The 18,509-nt window shown below is 45.4% G+C and overlaps 2 protein-coding genes across 5 annotated transcripts in view; one reads left to right on the forward strand and one right to left on the reverse strand.

Annotated features, from left to right (window-relative positions):
• Mkrn2 (makorin ring finger protein 2) overlaps positions 1–7,003 on the forward strand; it is a 27,672-nt gene extending 20,669 nt beyond the window's left edge. Inside the window, exons 5-8 of the mRNA XM_005365042.2 lie at positions 1,210–1,424; positions 2,682–2,792; positions 5,632–5,776; positions 5,939–7,003. Of these exons, the coding sequence (XP_005365099.1) occupies positions 1,210–1,424; positions 2,682–2,792; positions 5,632–5,776; positions 5,939–6,076 (609 nt within the window). The 3' untranslated portion in view covers positions 6,077–7,003. The remainder of the gene's footprint in view (positions 1–1,209; positions 1,425–2,681; positions 2,793–5,631; positions 5,777–5,938) is intronic.
• A 126-nt stretch (positions 7,004–7,129) lies between these two features.
• The window catches only part of Raf1 (Raf-1 proto-oncogene, serine/threonine kinase), a 58,934-nt gene continuing 47,554 nt past the window's right edge, over positions 7,130–18,509 (reverse strand). For all 4 annotated transcript variants that reach the window (XM_026788053.1, XM_005365043.3, XM_026788055.1 and 1 more), the window contains 10 exons: positions 15,074–15,101; positions 14,839–14,966; positions 14,386–14,503; positions 11,880–11,964; positions 11,246–11,422; positions 10,512–10,558; positions 8,758–8,876; positions 8,387–8,518; positions 8,167–8,301; positions 7,130–7,990 (listed from right to left, as the gene is read on the reverse strand). In XM_026788053.1, the coding sequence (XP_026643854.1) occupies positions 7,847–7,990; positions 8,167–8,301; positions 8,387–8,518; positions 8,758–8,876; positions 10,512–10,558; positions 11,246–11,422; positions 11,880–11,964; positions 14,386–14,503; positions 14,839–14,966; positions 15,074–15,101 (1,113 nt within the window). In that variant the 3' untranslated portion in view covers positions 7,130–7,846. The remainder of the gene's footprint in view (positions 7,991–8,166; positions 8,302–8,386; positions 8,519–8,757; positions 8,877–10,511; positions 10,559–11,245; positions 11,423–11,879; positions 11,965–14,385; positions 14,504–14,838; positions 14,967–15,073; positions 15,102–18,509) is intronic.

Below are 18,509 nucleotides of genomic sequence, written 5' to 3' on the forward strand. Positions count from 1 at the left end.
CTGGGATTAAAGGCGTGTGCCACCACCACCCGACTGAAAAATAATTTTTTAAAAAGAAGCTTCAATGTGTTCATTTCACAGAACATTGAGTACATTCTTTGAGAAAACTCAGAGTAAAAGAAATGCAAAGTATAGAAAGCAGTCCCCACTCAGGAGTGCGTGTGCCTGTGCTTTCCCTCCCTCTGTACCACGCAGCACCCAGTCTCTCACCCTCCCTCCCTAGGTTTACACATCTCTATGGTGGGGCTCCAGCCAGCCAATATTTTGGAAACTTTGAAAAACCTTTATCCTGGACTTTTCTTTTAATTGTGTGTGTCTGTGTGCCTGAGTGTCTGTGTGTGTATGCACAAGCGTGTGAGTGCCTATAGGGTGAGAGAGGTGTAGAATCTTGAACTGGAGTTAGAGGCAGTTGTTGAACCTGCCCAATGAGAGTAGGAACCCAAATGCAAGTCCTTTGGAAGAGCAACAAGAGCTCTTAACTGCTGTGCCATCTCTTTAGTCCCTTTTCTCATGGACTCTTGGAGCCAAATGTTGAAAGGTTGTGAATGTCGCTGCTATCTAGAGGCTGTCTCACATTAGGCTGTGCTCATTCCAGGGTTACAGTGTTAGAGTCCAGGTCACCTCTTGTAAGGATGTGGTAATTACCCAGTGGGATAAAATGGTCATGACCTCTCTTGACAGAGGAGGCCTATGTCCCAGGAGGGCTGCTAATGCACATGCCAGCAGACAGCATTCCTGGCAGTCCAGCCTCCATGGGGCAGTGGGCTAGCAAGCTGCGGAACTCAGATTGGTTCTGTTCTTTGTTCATGTGCAGAGGGCACTGCTGTGTGCACTCACTCAAAGCAGGGGTCTGGGTCTTCTCATCTGCCGTCGTTCACTTGAACTCACTCAGCTGGGTCACAGTTACTTAACATTTACTGGATTGGTGTGACATAGAATAGGCATGACATCCAGAAGAGCCAGGAGACCTGTGACCCAGTGCTCATGAATGCTGTAATTCCCACAGTGATCTAAGTGTTGTAGAACTCCATGGCTGTAAGCTGGTAGTGATCATATCCTACTAGGGAACTTGGGACAAGGACAAGGTGGCTTGAGGTCCACTTTGTGGTCAGATCTTTGTGTCCTGAATTCAGGGACTATGGGTACTGTTTTTACACGGTCCTGTGACTATGTAACTGAGCAACTCCTGGTTCCTCCCTGTCATCTCAGATGTGCATGTCGACATTTGAACTCGAGATGGAAAAGGCTTTTGCCTTCCAGGCAAGCCAGGACAAAGTGTGCAGCATCTGTATGGAGGTGATCTTGGAGAAGGCATCTGCTTCTGAGAGGAGGTTTGGCATTCTCTCCAGCTGCAGCCACACCTACTGCCTGTCCTGCATCCGCCAGTGGAGATGTGCAAAGCAGTTCGAAAACCCAATCATAAAGTGAGTGCAGCTGGGTTTCTCTGTGGGCATGGGGACTGCTGCCCTCTAGAGGCCAGGCCCCAGCTGTGAGCTTGCGCACATCAACCTTCTTGAGCCCATCTGCCTGTCTTAAGTGATAGCCTCACCTGTCTCTCCATGTTGGAATTTGCAAAACTGTCAGTTGTTGCCGGCTGGGTTCTGTCTTGTGGACCTGGTGGACTCAGGACAGTCGTGTTTGCTTTAGGCTAGTTGCTTTGTAACATTTTTGTGCTTTGGGGCTTTTTACCTTAATAACAGGGTTGACTCTCCCTTGGGATATGGCTCCCTCCACTCTCTAATACCTGGTGCATGTTGTTGGGGAACGTGCATGTGTGCAGCAGCTTCACTGAGAATACAGTCCTGCCGTGCCCAGTACTTCACTGAGAGTACAGTCCTGCTGTGCCCAGTGCTTTTCAGTTGCTGATGACATGAAGCCTAGTTTTAGAAACTTCATCATCCCCAACCGGGACTGCCACCTGCCCGTTCCTGTTGTCTTCTGTCAGGCAGCCTCCAGCCTAGGTTCTTTCTCTATAAATCCCTTACTCTGCCTGTCATTTACATGGCCTTTGCCTTAGCAAATGTTCCCAGGGCCACCCCTGATGAGTATGCTGTGTGGGTGAATTCTCTGAGAACAGCTGGTAACCTGTTCACTAGCTAGTGAGCACTCATGTAGATCCCAGGAGCTTTACGGTAGCTTGGCCTTTAACTGAAGCCATTTCCTACTCTTAGCTGCTGATAGAGATTTCAGTTTCTTTACATCCTCTCCAACACTTACAAGAGTAAAGTGTATCTCACTGTCATCTCGTCTTCAGTACACTGAGGATAATGAGTATTGTTGTGTGCTTATTGGCTATCCCAGATGAATACGCCAATCTGTTTCTTTTTTTTCTTTCTTTTTTTTTTTTTTTTTTTTGTTTGCTTGTTTGTTTGTTTTTTGAAACAGGGTTTCTCTGTGGCTTTTGGAGCCTGTCCTGGAACCAGCTATTATAGACCAGGCTGGCCTCGAACTCAGAGATCCCCCTGCCTCTGCCTCCTGAGTGCTGGGATTAAAGGCGTGCGCTACCACCGCCCAGCCTCAAATCTCTGTTTCTTATTAAGTCGAATGTTTTCATCAGCACAAACTGCTCTTAGATAATGGTGCTTATGTCTCTGGCCATACATTTGAGCAAGGGGTTTCGGATGTGCAAAGGATTCATGATTTATTTTCTCCCTTACAAACTTGATTTGTTTGTTCCTCAGGTCTTGTCCAGAGTGCCGTGTGATATCAGAGTTTGTAATTCCAAGTGTGTACTGGGTAGAAGATCAGAATAAAAAGAATGAATTGATTGAAGCTTTCAAACAGGGAATGGGGTAAGTGCCTTGATTTCATTGGGGATTCTGGTACCTCCATGGCTGGGTGTGGTTTGAGCTTCTGTCATCTTCAGGTTTCCCAAGAGTGTGGACCTGGTGGATGGATATCAGAGCTTCTTACTCCTGTCAGGCACTTTGCTGGGCTCTGAGCTGCAGAGCTGAGCAAAGCCTTGAGGAAGCAGACAAGTTCTACGATGAGCCCTGGTGCTGAGGTTAATTTGACTCCTCTGATTGTCCAAGCATTGAACAAGTACCTGTTGAGGATCTGCCATCTCACAGGCCTTGTCCATTGCAGGGGACACATCCCTCAAGCTGACAGTGCCAGCCCCACACAGCTCACACTCTAGGAAAGGAAAACACTGAGCAGTCAAGTGAATAAAGCAAAGGCGCCCCCGCCTTAATTGAAGTGCAGATGAGAAGTGACCCCCATGTACTTGTCATGGCAGCACATTTTGTTGCCTGGTCTGACCTCAGTCTTCAGCCTCAGCTGCCCTAGTGATAGGATTACAGGCATGTACAACCATGCCTGGCTTCTTTTTAAAAGAAGGAATATTCTGTGAGAATATTCCTATTGCCTTATAAAATGTTCTGTTTACATTATTACAAAGCCCATATGGCAACATCAGATTTGCCATTTAAAGCTCACTTTTAAAGGTTTTTTTTTTACTTAAATAACATTTTTTTTTTGTTTATTCTTCATACCTACCAGTTTCCCCTCCTTCCCTCACACCCCTCCCCTTACCCATCGACCCCGTTCCCATCTGCTCCTTTTTTCTTCTGTTGTTTTTATTGAGACCCACTCTCACTGTGTAGCCTTGGCTGGCCTAGAACTCATACACCATCATAACTAGCCAAAAATCAATTTTTTTCTTGCTTTTTACCTGTTATTTGTTTTGCAAGTTTTTGTATTTATATAATTACTATAACTTCATTGTAGCACGATTAATAAAAACCCAGAGACAGATATTGGGATTCAACCTGAAGACCAGAAAAGCAAAGCAGCCAGTCAGTGGCTCTCACCTCTACCTCAGAAATGGTGATCCTGCCTCCAGGAATCTCAGAATGAGACAGCTCTGAGAGCTGTCTCCTCCCGTCTTATATTCCTCTTTAGTGCTGGGATTAAAGGTGTGCACCACTACCGCCTGGTTTCTGTGGCAGACTAGTGTGGCTACTGGGATTAAGGGTGTGTGTCACCACTGCCTGGTCTGTAAGGCTGACCAGGGTGGCTGTTTTACTTGCTGACCTTCAGGCAAGCTTTATTTATTAAAATACAAATGAAATATCACTGTACCTAATATTTACCCACTTTACCATTTTCCCCTGTGTCATATGATTGTCCATCCACAAGAGGGCAGATGGAGCAGGACAGAGCTGGCTGGGCTTAGAAAGTTGCTTTGCTGTTTAGAAGGCCTTCCAGTACTGTTGACCTTGCCTGGCTGTGGCAGTGTGTCCCTTTGGTGGATGTTCTTGAGCAGTCTCCAGAACATGAACTTCTGCCAAGTGCCACCAGGGAACAGAGATGAGTGAGATCATCTCTCATCAAAGTGTGATAAGCCAGTGTGGTGGCAGATTTCTTCATTAGTGCCTTATGCCAGAACAGAGGAAGCACTTGGGGCCACCTTGGGTGCAAGAAGAAAGCCATGTGGTCCTGAATACCCTGTCCTTGTGGGCTAGGCTGGAGACTTACTAGTGGGAAAGGGGGGATGTCAAGGAAGACACGACTGTCTCTGGTAATGGGACAGTGAAAATTAGAGGGCCAGTGGGTTTGAGAGTTTTGTCAATAGCTTAGATGGATGTGAGAGCAGAGAACACCAAGTGAGGTAACCAAGGTGGAGCTGTTGACTTTTGTAGGCAGATAGATAGGGCTGGAGGAGAAAAGGGAAAGCCATGTGAGAGTGGAGCCTAGGGACTGCAGGGTTTTCATTTGTGGGTTGGTTTTGTTTCTTTTTTGGTTTTTGTTTGGCTGGTTGGTTTTTTTTTTTTTTTTTTTTTTTTTTTTTTTTTGGACAGGGTTTCTGTGTATCCCTGGCTGTCCTGGAACTAGTTCTGTAGACCAGGCTGGCATCAAACGCAGAGATCCAAACTCATAGAGATCCTCATGCCTTTGCCTCCCGAGTGCTGGGATTAAAGGTGTGTGCCACACCATCCAAGGGGTTTGTTTTGATATGGGCCCTGACTGGCTAGAGCTTTTTATAGACTAGGCTGGCCTCAAAACTCGTGGCGACCTTCCTGCTTCTGTTTCCTGAGATTTGGGATTACAGATGTAGGCCACCATGCCCACTGAGAAGGCAGTTCTGAAGCTACTGAAGGACCCTGAGAGACCTTAATATCCAAGCTATAAAAAAAAAAAAAAAAAAATCCCAGAACAGTGGAGGTGGCCAAAGGGACAAGGAAGAGTTAGGATAGGTTCTAAAAGTAGAAGGTACCTGTAGCTTTAGCATCTAAGACATGCTTTACTAGGCTGCCTCTTGCTGTGACAGGATTCCTGACCAGGAGGAAAGAACTAAATTCACTTGGGAGACTTGAGCAGAGCACGCAAATCAGCTTCAGACCTCTGCACCTGGAGTAACTAAGCCTCACTTGGCCCAGGTGCAGAGTCACTGGAGCTGCTGGGACTGGGAGAAGGGCTGCCCTTGCTTCTGAGCACTACAGCCTCCATGTAGTGCATCCCAGCAGCATTGTCCAGCTTGGAAATCAGAATCCCACTTCACTTCTACTAGCCTAGGTTTCTCCAGTGTCACAGGTGGGGCTGCAGTAAGACTGTAGCTGAACTTCAGTTTTCCACCAGCCTCTGATTCTTTCATCGTTCATTCATTTATTTTGTGTGTGTGCTTTTCAGGAAAAAGGCATGCAAATACTTTGAACAAGGCAAGGGGACCTGTCCCTTTGGAAGCAAGTGCCTTTACCGCCATGCTTACCCTGATGGGCGGCTGGCAGAGCCAGAGAAACCTCGGAAGCAGCTGAGTTCTGAAGGCACTGTGAGGGTAAGCTGGTTAGGGAAGATTTGGGATAATTCTAGTTACTGCCCAGACCCCTCCTAATAGCTTTGGTAGCAGAGCAGTGGGGTCAACAAAAGCAAAGCAAGCTGGCACTCAGTTTGCTGTCATCTCCACTGACCCAGGTGTGCTTTTTGGCTGTTTTTGCAGTTCTTCAACTCAGTGCGGCTTTGGGATTTTATAGAAAACCGAGAAACCCAGCAGGTCCCCAGCACAGAGGATGTCGACGTGACGGAGCTTGGAGACCTCTTCATGCACCTTTCTGGAGTAGAGCCATCAGAGACCTAGACTCGGTGCTGACACCTTCATTTTGGGCTCTGCGGTCACAGCTTTCCAAGGCAGGTTGCGGAAGCCTGTCACTGACAAGGTGGCGTACCTGGATGTGAGTGGTAGCGAATCCCCTTGGTCTCTTCATGCTCCACTTTCACAGCCCTGGTGAAGGGAAGGACATAAGATAACCAAGTCCATGGAATCACTACGTTTAGAGTTGAGCTCTTAGTTGTTGTACCTCCAGCCCCTTTCTCGGGGACCAGCTACGTGGTCCAGCTGTTTTAATTGCTTTTAAATGAAACCCAACCGCCATCTTTTCTTTTGTGACTTTCTTCCTTAAGTAACAGTAAACTTGGAGCTGCTCATAAAGGAGCAGATCAGTTTCTCTTTATCAAGGTGTCGCCAGCCCTGTGGAGGGCTCCTCTGTAGTGACCATCTCATCTCTAATGTAGCCTGCTGTGAGCCTTTGGATTTATTTATGCAGCTCTGGAGAGCACATGGTCACCATGGTCGTGTTGGTGCTGCACTGTAGCGTAGATGGCTACTTCTCTGAGGATGGTCAGGCTTGATTGGTTCCCTCCAGAGCCCCAAGTCAGCGGGGATGTGCAGTTGACAGTTAAAGGGTGGCTTCTGTCTGTAAAGGTCTGGAGACCCCATCACCATCTTCCCCTTGCAGTGAGCATAAGACAGAGGTGTCACACTCAGACTGCCCATTCTCTCCTGTAAAGTAGGCTTGACACTGTTTTTGTGGTCCTGACCCAGTAGTCACTTGTATCTGAGGGGACATGAGGCCAAAACAGCCTGTAAATGTAGTACTGTGTATAACACTGTAATTCAGAGCAAGTTTGTTCTAAGCCTGAATTTATTTTTGTAAAAAGCCCTGTAGATATCAAATATTTTATAAATGTGCTCACTCCTTATAGTGTGGGTATGCTCCTTAAACCTGTGTGCTTTTTGCTTGGCTGTTCATGTAAATGCAGAGAAGGCTCACACAGCACAGACCCTCAAACAAGAAACAAGTAGGTGTCCATGCTGTGAAATCAGTATTACTTTTGAAGGAGTCAGTAGCCATTAAACCTAAATTTAATTTATTTTATTAAAATAACATAATTGAGGAACCATCAGATAACTGTATCTTGTCAGGCGCAATAAAAACAAAATTAAGACCCCAAATCATTAAGAAAACCTGTATTCCCGGCTTTCTTACAGACAAGGATGTGACTAGAGATAGGCTGGGCTGCAGCCCACCCCATAGGGGCAGCTCCTGGAAGACAGATTCAGCGTGTGGGAGGCTACCCGAAGGTGGAGCACCGCTCTTGGAAAGCCGTCCACACAGAACACCTTAGACACAATTCACAAAGTGAAGTTCTGTAGTACCAAAGCAGGCTCCCCCAGGTGGCCAAGACTCCATGTGCAAAACTGGCACTGGCACTGCACCACTGTCTGTGCCCTGCAGCAGATGGGCTCAGCAAGCCAAGTTCCCGACTGCACGTCCCTGCAGCAGCCAGAGTGCGAGCCACTTTGACTTCTCTCCAAGGCCATTTTCTTGCCCTAAAAATACTCAGCTGACTTGTATACCTCTGGATCAGAGCAGGCTAGCATGGTGGACAGCTTCCTTTCCCAGGGCAGGAGGGGTAGAAAAGAAGGCAACATGAAGTTAAGGCCCTGTGAGTAGTCTAGGTCCTTAGCAGCAGCTTCTCTGAAAACATGCATTCTGCCCCCAAGGAAACAAAGTGGTGGTGCCTGCTGACTCTTCTTCCCCTGGTGGCCTAAGGACAGCTACATCAGCTAGAAGACCGGTAGCCTCGGCGATGTGGTCAGCGTGCAAGCATTGATGTCCTCCGTGTGGGCCGCCCGATGCAGAGAGGGCTCAGAGGCGCTCCTGTTTATTTTCGGCAGAGAGTGCTGAAGCAGCTCAATGGAAGACAGGATCTGAAACAAGGCCCCAGTATGCTCGGGTTAGATGGACTTGGTATCTCCCCAGCCATACCTTTTCAGTCAAGTGTCCAAAGCACACAAGCTCTTAAGAGCTTGTGGAACACAGAAGGTCCACTCCCCACCACATCTGCATGCTCAGAATACAATCATATTTGAACTACTGAGCTAACCTGGGGAAACAGAGGTCTCTCTTCTTTTACTTTCTTCACACAGTCCGCCACCAACCTCTTCATTGCCTTGGGGCAGTTCTTGTAGAGCCTGCTAAGATCTGGGGAAGCATATCCACGGCCCACCATGAAAATGATCTAAAGAAGGAAACAGTTGAGCAAACTCGTTTGATCACTGAAACTCACAGCCCCTCCCTGCTTTGCCAGACCCTGTGCAGATCACCTGATCTCGGTTGTTGATGTGCGAGTAGGGAAGCTCCCCGGTCATGAGCTCATACAGCACAATGCCATAGGAGTAGACGTCAGACTGGAAACTGAACGGGTTGTTATCCTGCATTCGGATTACCTCTGGAGCCTATGAGGACAAAGTATGTTAGTACCTGAGTGATGGGCTCCAGAGACATTCAGGAGCCAACTAGTCAGAGGGAGTCCAGGCCTTAGCTCAGGGTAGCTCTTCCCCAAAGATTAAACCCCCGGGCTCTGGCCTCTGTTGTCTTAAGCTGATACCAGGGATCAACCAAATTCCCAAGACTGGTATGCACCCAGCTCTGGGCCAGCACATGCATCGTACTCAGGAAGGGCCAGCTTCCTCACCATCCACAGTACAGAGCCAGTGGGCTGTTCAACCTGTTGAGAACCACTCCAGCGTGACTTCACTGTTGCCAAACCAAAATCTCCAATTTTCACCGTGAGGCCTTCATGGAGAAATATATCTCAATGCTTGTTAAGGAGACTGACAGTTTAGCATTCATTCTACCTCCTTCACCTCGCTACTAAATCAAATTCTGAAATTAGTTATCTTCCAGAAGGCAGGACCCCAGACTGTTCACCTACATGTGGCACTCGCACTCAGCACCAAATGTTTCCTTTAAAATACCTGCTGGAAGCCAGGCAGTGGTGGCGCACGCCTTTAATCCCAGCACTCGGGAGGCAGAGGCAGGCGGATCTCTGTGAGTTCGAGACCAGCCTGGTCTACAAGAGCTAGTTCCAGGACAGGCTCCAAAACCACAGAGAAACCCTGTCTCCAAAACAAAACAAAACAAAACAAAAAAAAAAAAAAAAACCCTGCTGGAACTGGTCTACCTGTGACTTCCATCAGCTCACATCTGGGTAATGGTAATTTTGATCTAACTTTGTGACCTGCTGGTCCATAGGAGTTCAAACCTTACATCTGTGCTAATATCTTAGAGCATTGCCTAGCTGCTAAAAAAAAAACAAAAATCTTACTTCAGGAAAGTGTAACAAAGTGGTCATGGCCACTAATCCAGCACAGACATTCAGCACAGCTGAGCTTAACACTGCCACACCATGTACCGTCTCACAGCATAAAAGGTGCACAGTTGGTATGAGGAACAAGGAATACGGTTTCTAACAGTGGACTCTAGGCTGACTCCTGTACATTCCAGGACAACATGTAGCAATTTCAGATCTTGAACAGTGGAGAAAAGGAAGCAATCTGAATTGACACCGATTCCAGGGGACCCACAAGAAACATGGCCCTTTTGCGGAGGTCAGGAGATTAATGGAGTTTTTTTACTAAAGTAGTCACAGAAGTTCCAGTCCCAGAATGTATAATGAGAGCAGATCTACTATCCCAGTTGCCAGAGTTCTTACAATGGTTCCCTGACTGTAGTGAGGGCTGTTATGGTTGGAAAGACTACATAAAAGCTTTCAGAGTTGGCCTTTGCCAGGGAAAATGGCCAAAAAAACAAAGTCACATCCCTGTAATTTTATAGAGTTACTGTACAAGGTGTGGTGTCTTTATTTCAGTTAACATGATGTGCAGCTATTGATCTAGCATTTTCTTGGTACCTGTCCAAGAACCACCAGAAACAATTTGCTTTCAGTTGGCAAGACCAATAATATACCTTTACAGTTTTACCACAAGGATGTTTTAGCTCTCCTGCCCTGTGTCATAACTTAGTTTGAAAGGATCTTCATATCTGTGTCTTCCACCAAATACCACATTGATCTACTGTATGAATGGCTGAGCAAGAGGCAGCAACCACTTTGGACATCCTAGCAGTGCATCAGAGGGTGGGAAATAAATCCAAAATCTTGAAAATCTGGCTTGTAGTTACTTTCTCGTCTGTATGTACAGCAGTATCTCAAGAAGATTTTGTATAATTCACTGAGTTTAAGTTTTTTATCTCCACTCTAAAAGGAATTGTTTCCAGATCACTGCTGGGGAAAAAAAGACTTTAAGGAAGTCTTGTGGATACAGTCACTGGAGGCTGCAGTAGGCCCATGTGTTTTCCTTTAAGAAGCTCTCCCCAAGCACTGTGAACCATATGTGAGAAAAGGGATCCTTTGGGTCCCTAAGCTGAGAACTTGATACCAAAGGATACTGTTGGATTTCATGTCTCTGTGGATGATGTTCTTGGCATGCAAATAGCTGTGAAGGAGAAAAATCAATCAGTTAACTATTAGGCACCCAGGAGCCTGTCTTCCCAGCCCAAGCCTGTCACCTATAGAAAGGGTACAGACAGTGTAAATGCACTGACAGTTTCACTCAAAAGCCTCACTGCCCATCAGCTAACTGGGTAGCAGTTCGCCCTGCATACTGCAACTTGGATAGGGTTTGCAAACAAAAAAATAGGGAAAATGCCATAATTTTTATCACACATTTCATCCAAAGACAGCCCAGCAGTGTGAAGGCTGACTGTCAGGAGCTGTAGATGTCTATTATAAACTGGGTGTTTTGCTGTGTGGTGAGAATTTAATAGGATGGCTGCACTATGAATGAGTGATACAGGGCTCTCGCAGAAGACCCAGTTTCAGTTTCAATTCCCAGCACCCACATCAGGCAGCTCATGAATGACTCCAGCTCCTGAGTACTGGCACGCGTGCACACATCTAGACACAGACCCACACAAATATACACAATTTTTTAATTGACAAAAGTACTGGTGAACAGAGGGTGTTCCTGTTGCCTGGGCCCAAGGTTCCTACAAACAGTGGCTAGGCCTGGCTGATGAGGAATGGGAGCTTTAGAGTTCCCGTGCATCATCCAGTGTCGAAGAGCCCACCCAGGTGCCACTCAGGTCAGCTCCCACAAGGACTCAGCAAACTGTCTACTTACTCCATTCCCTGAGCTGTCTGTCGGGCAATGTCAATTAGCTGGAACATCTGGAATTTGGTCTCCTGGACATGCAGATGTTTGTAGAGACTGCTGCCTTCACACCACTGGGTCACAATGGCCAGGTTGTCCTTTGTCATGTACCCCATGAACAGCAGGATATTAACATGCCGTGTTTTGCTGGGGGAAGGAGAAGCAGGGAAGCACACCTATGAGAGCACTGCCTGCAGTCAGCTGAAGCCCAGCCTTCATTCACCTCCATGCTGGCCTTGCCTACAGAGGATGCTCTCTGCACAGGACCCTCATCTGTGGAATCCACCCCGTCCAGCTCATCCCTACAAACCTAAGAGTGATCCAGTAACTAGGGCTAGCTAGGGCTTGGGCTCCAGAGCAAAGCAGACTAGCTATAAAAAGATGCCTGGAAAAACAATTCCCCTACTACAAGCCAAACCCCACACAGCTGGACTGTTGAGTATTGATTACAGAGATGAGGTGTGTCTATGCATAGGGCTTTTCTGGCTTTCAGCACATAATGCTAGAAGGAAATAGAGTTCCCTCCTCCTCAAAGGAGCATCCCTCAGAATGACCTGCACAACCCGGCCCTACCCAACCCTGCTGCTTCTAGGGGTGGGCTCACCGCAAGACAGCCACCTCGTTCCTGAAGGCCTGGAGCTGCTCTGGGGTTGGGTCAACCACCTTTAGGATCTTTACTGCAACATCTCCTGCAAATTAATTTGTAGTTAGTTACACTTAGTAAATAGACTATATTTTTCAAATACATTAGGATTTAGCTTATTTTGACACACACTAGGACCCAGGACTAGACTAGGGTCAGCCCCTAGTGAGCCCCTTTCTACCTCACTCAGATGACACAACAATATAACCACAGCTGAATTCTTATCTAAGTGCTGGGGATTGAAATTGGATCCTCATGCTTTGATGGCAAGCTCTTTCAAAAAAAAAAAAAAAAGTCCTTAATTCTAAGGAATATCGGGAAGCACTTTTCAAGGAACATGTGTGTCTGCAGGTAGAACAAATCTCCCAGCTAATCATGGCTATTCATCTCACACTGGGCCACAAAGGCCTTCAAGGAGCTTCTATCCACATGATGCTGGGAGCCATATAGGATAACTCTACAACCTTAAGTTTATGAGGATGAAATCAATGCCAGGGCTATGAGTGGCACACCAAGTACAAACTGACAAGGAAGCAGGCCCTTGAGCGAGCTCAGAGAGGGTCCTTTACCACAAGGAGCAATGGGAGTACTGAACCCTTGCTGTGTCGCAGCCTGCATACACACCTGTTAAAACTCATTCTCAGAGGAAGTAGAGTAGAGGTCAGTAAGTTAGTCTCATGTCCAGGGCCAAATTTTTAAAAAAAGAAGAGGAAGAAAAATATGCTGGAGCCAGGAAGGGCAGGGAGCTGGGTGGGTCCATACTAGTGTCTCACTTGAATACTGACAACCACCAAGGCAGCAATCCAGGCAACCTCCATACAATTTCAGAAACACCCAGGAGACAACATACTTCCAGGGATAGTTGGAAATCACATTCAAATATGTTTTATATATTAGATATATTAGCAAGAATAATAAAATTTCTTGAAACCCTTTAAGGACTTTAGAGGCAGCATTTCTGTGTAGTCCCAGCTATCCTAGAACTCACTCTGTAGACCAGACTAGCCTTGAACACAGAAATTCACCTGCCTCTTCCTCCTAAATGCTGGGATTAAAGGAGTGTACCACCACCTCCTAGTTAGGACCTCAACTTTATGGTTTTGGTTTTTTGTTTGTTTTTTTTGTTTTTTTTTGACTTTTCGATATAGGGTTTCCTTGGAACTAGCTCCTGTAGACCAGGCTGGCCTCAAACTCATTGTGATCTGCCTGCCTCTGCCTCCTTTGAGCTGGGATTAAAGGCATGTGCCATCACCACCACCCAGGTCTAATATTTATAAGTCTGTTCACTTTGAAAACTGAGGTAGGTGGCCAGCCTAAGCCACATATACCAAGATCTTGTCTCAAAAAAAAAAGTCAAGGTAACCAAGGCACCAACAATCAAAGTCTGAGTCAGCTGAGAGCACCCTGGTAATGGGTAGATCCTCAACCTGAGGAATGTGGTCTTGAGGCAGTCTGTTCTAGACTGGTTCCCATGAGGCTCCAGTCTGACTTCTTGTGAGTTACAGCTTTATCATCTCTAGCTGACCTGGTAACTGGCATTGCCCAGCACCAAAGACAGGCTTGATGTGGAAAGTCCTTCTGTGTATGTGTTGCTTTTATTGGTTGAGGAATAAAGCTTTTTGGACCAATGGCTTAGCAGAGTAAAGCCAGCCAGGAAATCAGAACAGAAAGATAAAGAAAAAGAAGGCAGAGTCAGACACCATGTAGTTGCCTGAAGGACAACAGACCAGAACCTTAGCGATGGGCCACAACCTCATGGTGATGCACAGATTAATAAAAATGGGGTAATTTAAGATACAAGAGCTAGCTAAAAATACGCCGGAGCCATCAGCCAAACAGTATTGTAATTAATAATAGTTTTTGTGTGATTATTAGGGTTTGGGCAGCCGGGAAATGAAGCTGCAGTCTCTGACTACACAGGCTGCTGGATAAGATGCAGCTTACCTGAGTAGAGAAGGTGCAGTGCTGAAGTCACCTGTCCAGCAAGCACACAGACCCTAAGCCACGTGTGCCCTAGTGGCTGAGGAAGGGAGATTCCTGCATGGCTGTGGCAACTTACAGAATGTAAACATGCAGGAGCACGCTGGCAGCTCTTGCTCTTTGTACCTGTTTTAAGGTCCCTTCAGCTGCTGGTGTCTAGGGTGTCCTCCACCAAAGCAGCAAACACCTGCTCAGTGAAGAAGCATGTCCCAGAGCTGAACTGGCTTAGTTAGAAGAAATAGCAGCAATGACACCTACCTGACTACAGGGCTAATATTTGGTCACTGGTTTCTCAGCATCATTAGAACTTTATTATACACACTAAATAAAGGAAGGTTAGAATGCTGTGACATTTCAGAATTGATTTGATTGACAGGTATGATCAAATCCCCATAGAGAAGGCCACTGTGAACCAGGAAGGCACTAGCCCTCTCTGCTGAAACCTGACCACTAGATCCCTGAAGCTGGAGATTGGTCCCAAACTCACCGTGCCACTTGCCCTTGTACACAGTGCCAAAGGAGCCTGACCCAATCCGAGTGGACAGCATCACCTCACTGGCTTCTATTTCCCAGTAATAGCTTGAATCTCTCTGTCCACGAGGCCTCTGAAACAAGTGGAGATCATTCACAACCCACAGAATGCCAACAGCCTGCTGGGAGCAGGACTATCAAAGGAATGGTCATCCCACCCCCATCTGTCCTTTAAAGATGGACACTGTCACTGCAGCTACAATTCTGTCCTTGAGGAGATGCCAGTTTCTTGAGCTGGAGCCAAATGGCAACCTACAGAATGTGAACACGCCAGGGGATACTGGCAGTCATTTTCCTTCAATATATTTTATTAGGTTCCCACCCCTAAATATGTTAAGTGCATTCTGATTTCCAAGAGTTTATCTTTACTGAACCCTGAAGGGCAGGAGGTATTATTGGCCATACTCACAATTTTGTTTTTTTCCTGGGTCCCAGATCCTGGTGCCCGTTCTCTTTGTGCTGGTACAGGGGTTTTGGGTTGTGACCAGCCTGTTGGACTCAGGTTGTTGGGGCTGCTGGACAGGGCTGAAGGTGAGGCTTAATAGACAAGACAAACAGAATCCGCACGTAGATAAGCCAACAGAAGATCACAGCATAGAGAGAAAAAGCCCATTACTGATCACTACATGACTAGGGTAAAGTACCTGATTCACTGTGACTTCGAATTGCATCCTGAAACAGAAAATAAAAGCTGATCAGATACACTAGAAAAGGCCTTTTTTCTTAGGGGGAGAGGGCATAGGAACAAAGCACTTATTAATTAACCCTCTAAAATATAAAGTATACTTCTATACTCCTAATTTCCTGGTTTACCTAGTGCCCCAAACTTATTTTTCCAAGATTGTTTTCTATTAAATACTACGTGAAGTGAGTTTAACTTTTCATGCAAACCACATCGTTACTCAGAAACAAACCTTCTGGAAAGTTACTGTCAACTGGTATCTCCTGCACAGACTCAGGATCCTGCTCTACTGAGGCTTACTCAGAGACAGAGACCCAGTAACAGGCTCGTTTTTACTTCAGTAGGAGTAAGGATAAAATGGATCAAAGCTGGATTCAACACAGGTAAGTACTACTTGAAAGCCTAAGTTATAGGAACTGGAAAAGACATGAACCCCAGAGCCTGAATCATGTGTTTACATCTTAAAAACCCACATGGACAGGAAAGGAGACTCCGTGGTGGCAGAAATGACCATCACATAGATCTCAGCCTCAGCTCCTTTAGCATAAGTAAGATACTACTTCAAACCTACCTCCACTGGACATTTAAGATCTTATTCTTGATTTGTGTTTATGTAAGAATGCAAGTGCCTATAGGGGCCAAAAGACAAGTGTGGGATCCCCTGGAGCTGGAGTTATAGGCAGCTATGCCCTTCCTAACATGTGCTTGGACTTGAACTTGGGTCCTCAGGAGCAGCAAGTACTCTTAACTATCAAACTATCTATATAGCCCTCTATGAGACATTTCTAAATTTTAATTTTCCTTGAGGGTGGAATATATATATATATCTCACTTGACCCTCATCACTTCACTTCAGAAAGTATCTTTATAGAAAGTCATCTGCATTTCTCTTTGTAATACCACAACAAACAAGATATTTGTTCCATGAAGCAACTACTAAAATGTTTCCATTCATTTTTTAAGGCTTTTTTTGTTCATTTTATGTGTATGGGTGTTTTGTTTGCATGTATGTGTGCAAACCATATTTGTGCAGTTCCCTTGATGGCCAGAAGAGGATGTTACATCCTCTGGAACTGAAGTTATAGACAGCAGTAAGACTGCGTGTGGATGCTGGTACCTGAACCAAGAAATGCTCTTAACTGCTGGGCCATCACTCCAGCCATATTATTTGTTCATTTGTTTTTGATATAGTCTCATTGTATAGCACAGACTGGCCCTGAACTTGCCATTCTTCTGCCTCAGCCTTGTTAGTGCTGTGATTACAGGCATGTGCCACCATGCCTGACTTTTAAAGATACCTTTTCAAGAGTAAAAAAGCAACAAACCAAACTACTGTATTCTCTCTCTCTCTCTCTCTCTCTCTCTCTCTCTCTCTCTCTCTCTCTCTCTCTCTCACACACACACACACACACACACACACACACACCCCGGACCTGTTTCAGCCATCCTATTCAAGTATCTTTAACAATGTAGAGTAAAACCTAGTTCTGATTCATGAGCCTGGCCTGTCTGTAAAACATCCACAGAGGTGCTTAAGAATCTGGATCCTTGGACCTCAGAAGAGGTCTTGGTTGCTGAAGGGCTTGCCATGTAAGCAGAGTGGTGGCACATACTTATGACCCCTGCACTGGGGAGGTGGGGACAGGAGGATCCTGGAGGTTCATTGACTGGCCATGCTAACCTAACCAGCAAGCTCCAGGTTCAATGAGAGAGCCTATTTCAAAACACAGAATGGAAAGACAATTGTGGAAGATAACTGATATCAACCTCTGGCCTCCACACACACAAATACAGATGTTCACCCTACAACTCAAACTAGGGCTGATGATAAATGTCTGTGAGGGAAAGGTGGAAAAGCCTGGGTAACTGTATAAATAAGTATAACAGAATAGCAGCCAGTGGGAGAAACATTGGTCATTCAAACAATCTCTTCTGGGTTGGTTGGGGTTTTTATTTGTTTGTTTGGGTTTTGTTTGTTTTTTTGGGGGGGGGGTTGGTTTGTTGTTTTTGTTTTCCAAGACAAGGTTTTGTGCGCCTCTGACTGTCCTATAACTCACTTTGTAGATCAAGCTGGCCTCGAACTCACAGAGATCCACCTGTGTCTGTCCCCCAAGTGCTGGGATTAAAGAAGTGCACCACCACCACCACCCAGACTCTTCTGTTATTTTTATTGATTAGAATTATATTCCAGAGCACAGCAGGATAGTTTTTCTTAATGTCTCTTACCTTTTCTTCCCTCTACTGTGTATTTTATTTTGTGGTAATTACTATAATTGGATCACATAATCCCATGATAATTTTTTGTGTTCCTAGATTTAAGTACTATAACTGGTATAAGCCAAACAACATCATTCAGTCTAAAATCTGAATTGTGTTATTGGAAAAAGAAAGAGAGGAAAGGAAAGGAGAGGAGGGGAGGGGAGGGGAGGAAAGACAGAGGAAAGAGAGAGGAAAGGAAAGAAAAGGAAAGGAAAAAGGGAAAGAAAGAAAAAGGAAAGAAAGAAAAGCCAGACATGGTGGCACACACCTTTAACTCGGCACTTGGGAAGCAGAGGCAGGTGGATCTCTGAGAGTTCGAGGCCAGCCTGGTCTACAATGTGAGTTCCAGGACAGCCAGAACTGCTACACAGAGAAAAATCTGTCTCGGAAAACAAAAATAAAAACACCAAAAAGAGGCCAAGAATCAAATTTTCTTTTGAGACACAAACAGAATTAAAATACTTGTGCTACTTATGTTAGAAATTGGAGAATTTTCACTTTGAGTGTATTACAATTTATACAGGAACAAAACAAAGAAAATGGCTACTTTATAATTGTATTTAAGTATATAGGACCAATCATTATGATAAAGCCCATAGCTTACACTGGGCAAGACAAAAGGTTAAAGGTGATCTGTAACTACAGAGAAATTGCACCTAATATGGCAGGTGTCAAGGAACAAATTTTTGCAAAAACGAGAAAACATAGTTACATGATCATGTCTGCTGTGTCTTTTTAATTTGATTTTCAAACATGATCGCACTGTGTAGCCCAGACTGGTCCTGAATAAGGTCTTCCAGAGTACTGGAATTCTAGGTATGTGCCAGGATGCCAGACTTTCTGATAGGCTTTTCTAGGTCACATCAACCAAATGGGTGAGATGCTTTGGTTTCTAATGTCTGAACTCAGTACACATGCTGTATTACTATCAGTCTATCATTGTCTTTAGAGACAACTGACTTTTTAAAAACTATTTCAATGCCCTTGCCTTCGAGAATCTACCCTGAGAAATTCACCTAGCAGTAGCAACTCGTATAGTGTCTGTTTTACTCATAAATACTCTATAGAAAAGAAAGAAAACATGGCGAGAGTCTGAGCAGCACTATAAAGGAACGTATCTATTGTCTCCCATGATAGCC

This window comes from Microtus ochrogaster, unplaced genomic scaffold (assembly GCF_000317375.1).
Source record: "Microtus ochrogaster isolate Prairie Vole_2 unplaced genomic scaffold, MicOch1.0 UNK1, whole genome shotgun sequence".
Classification (NCBI taxonomy): Eukaryota; Metazoa; Chordata; class Mammalia; order Rodentia; family Cricetidae; genus Microtus; species Microtus ochrogaster.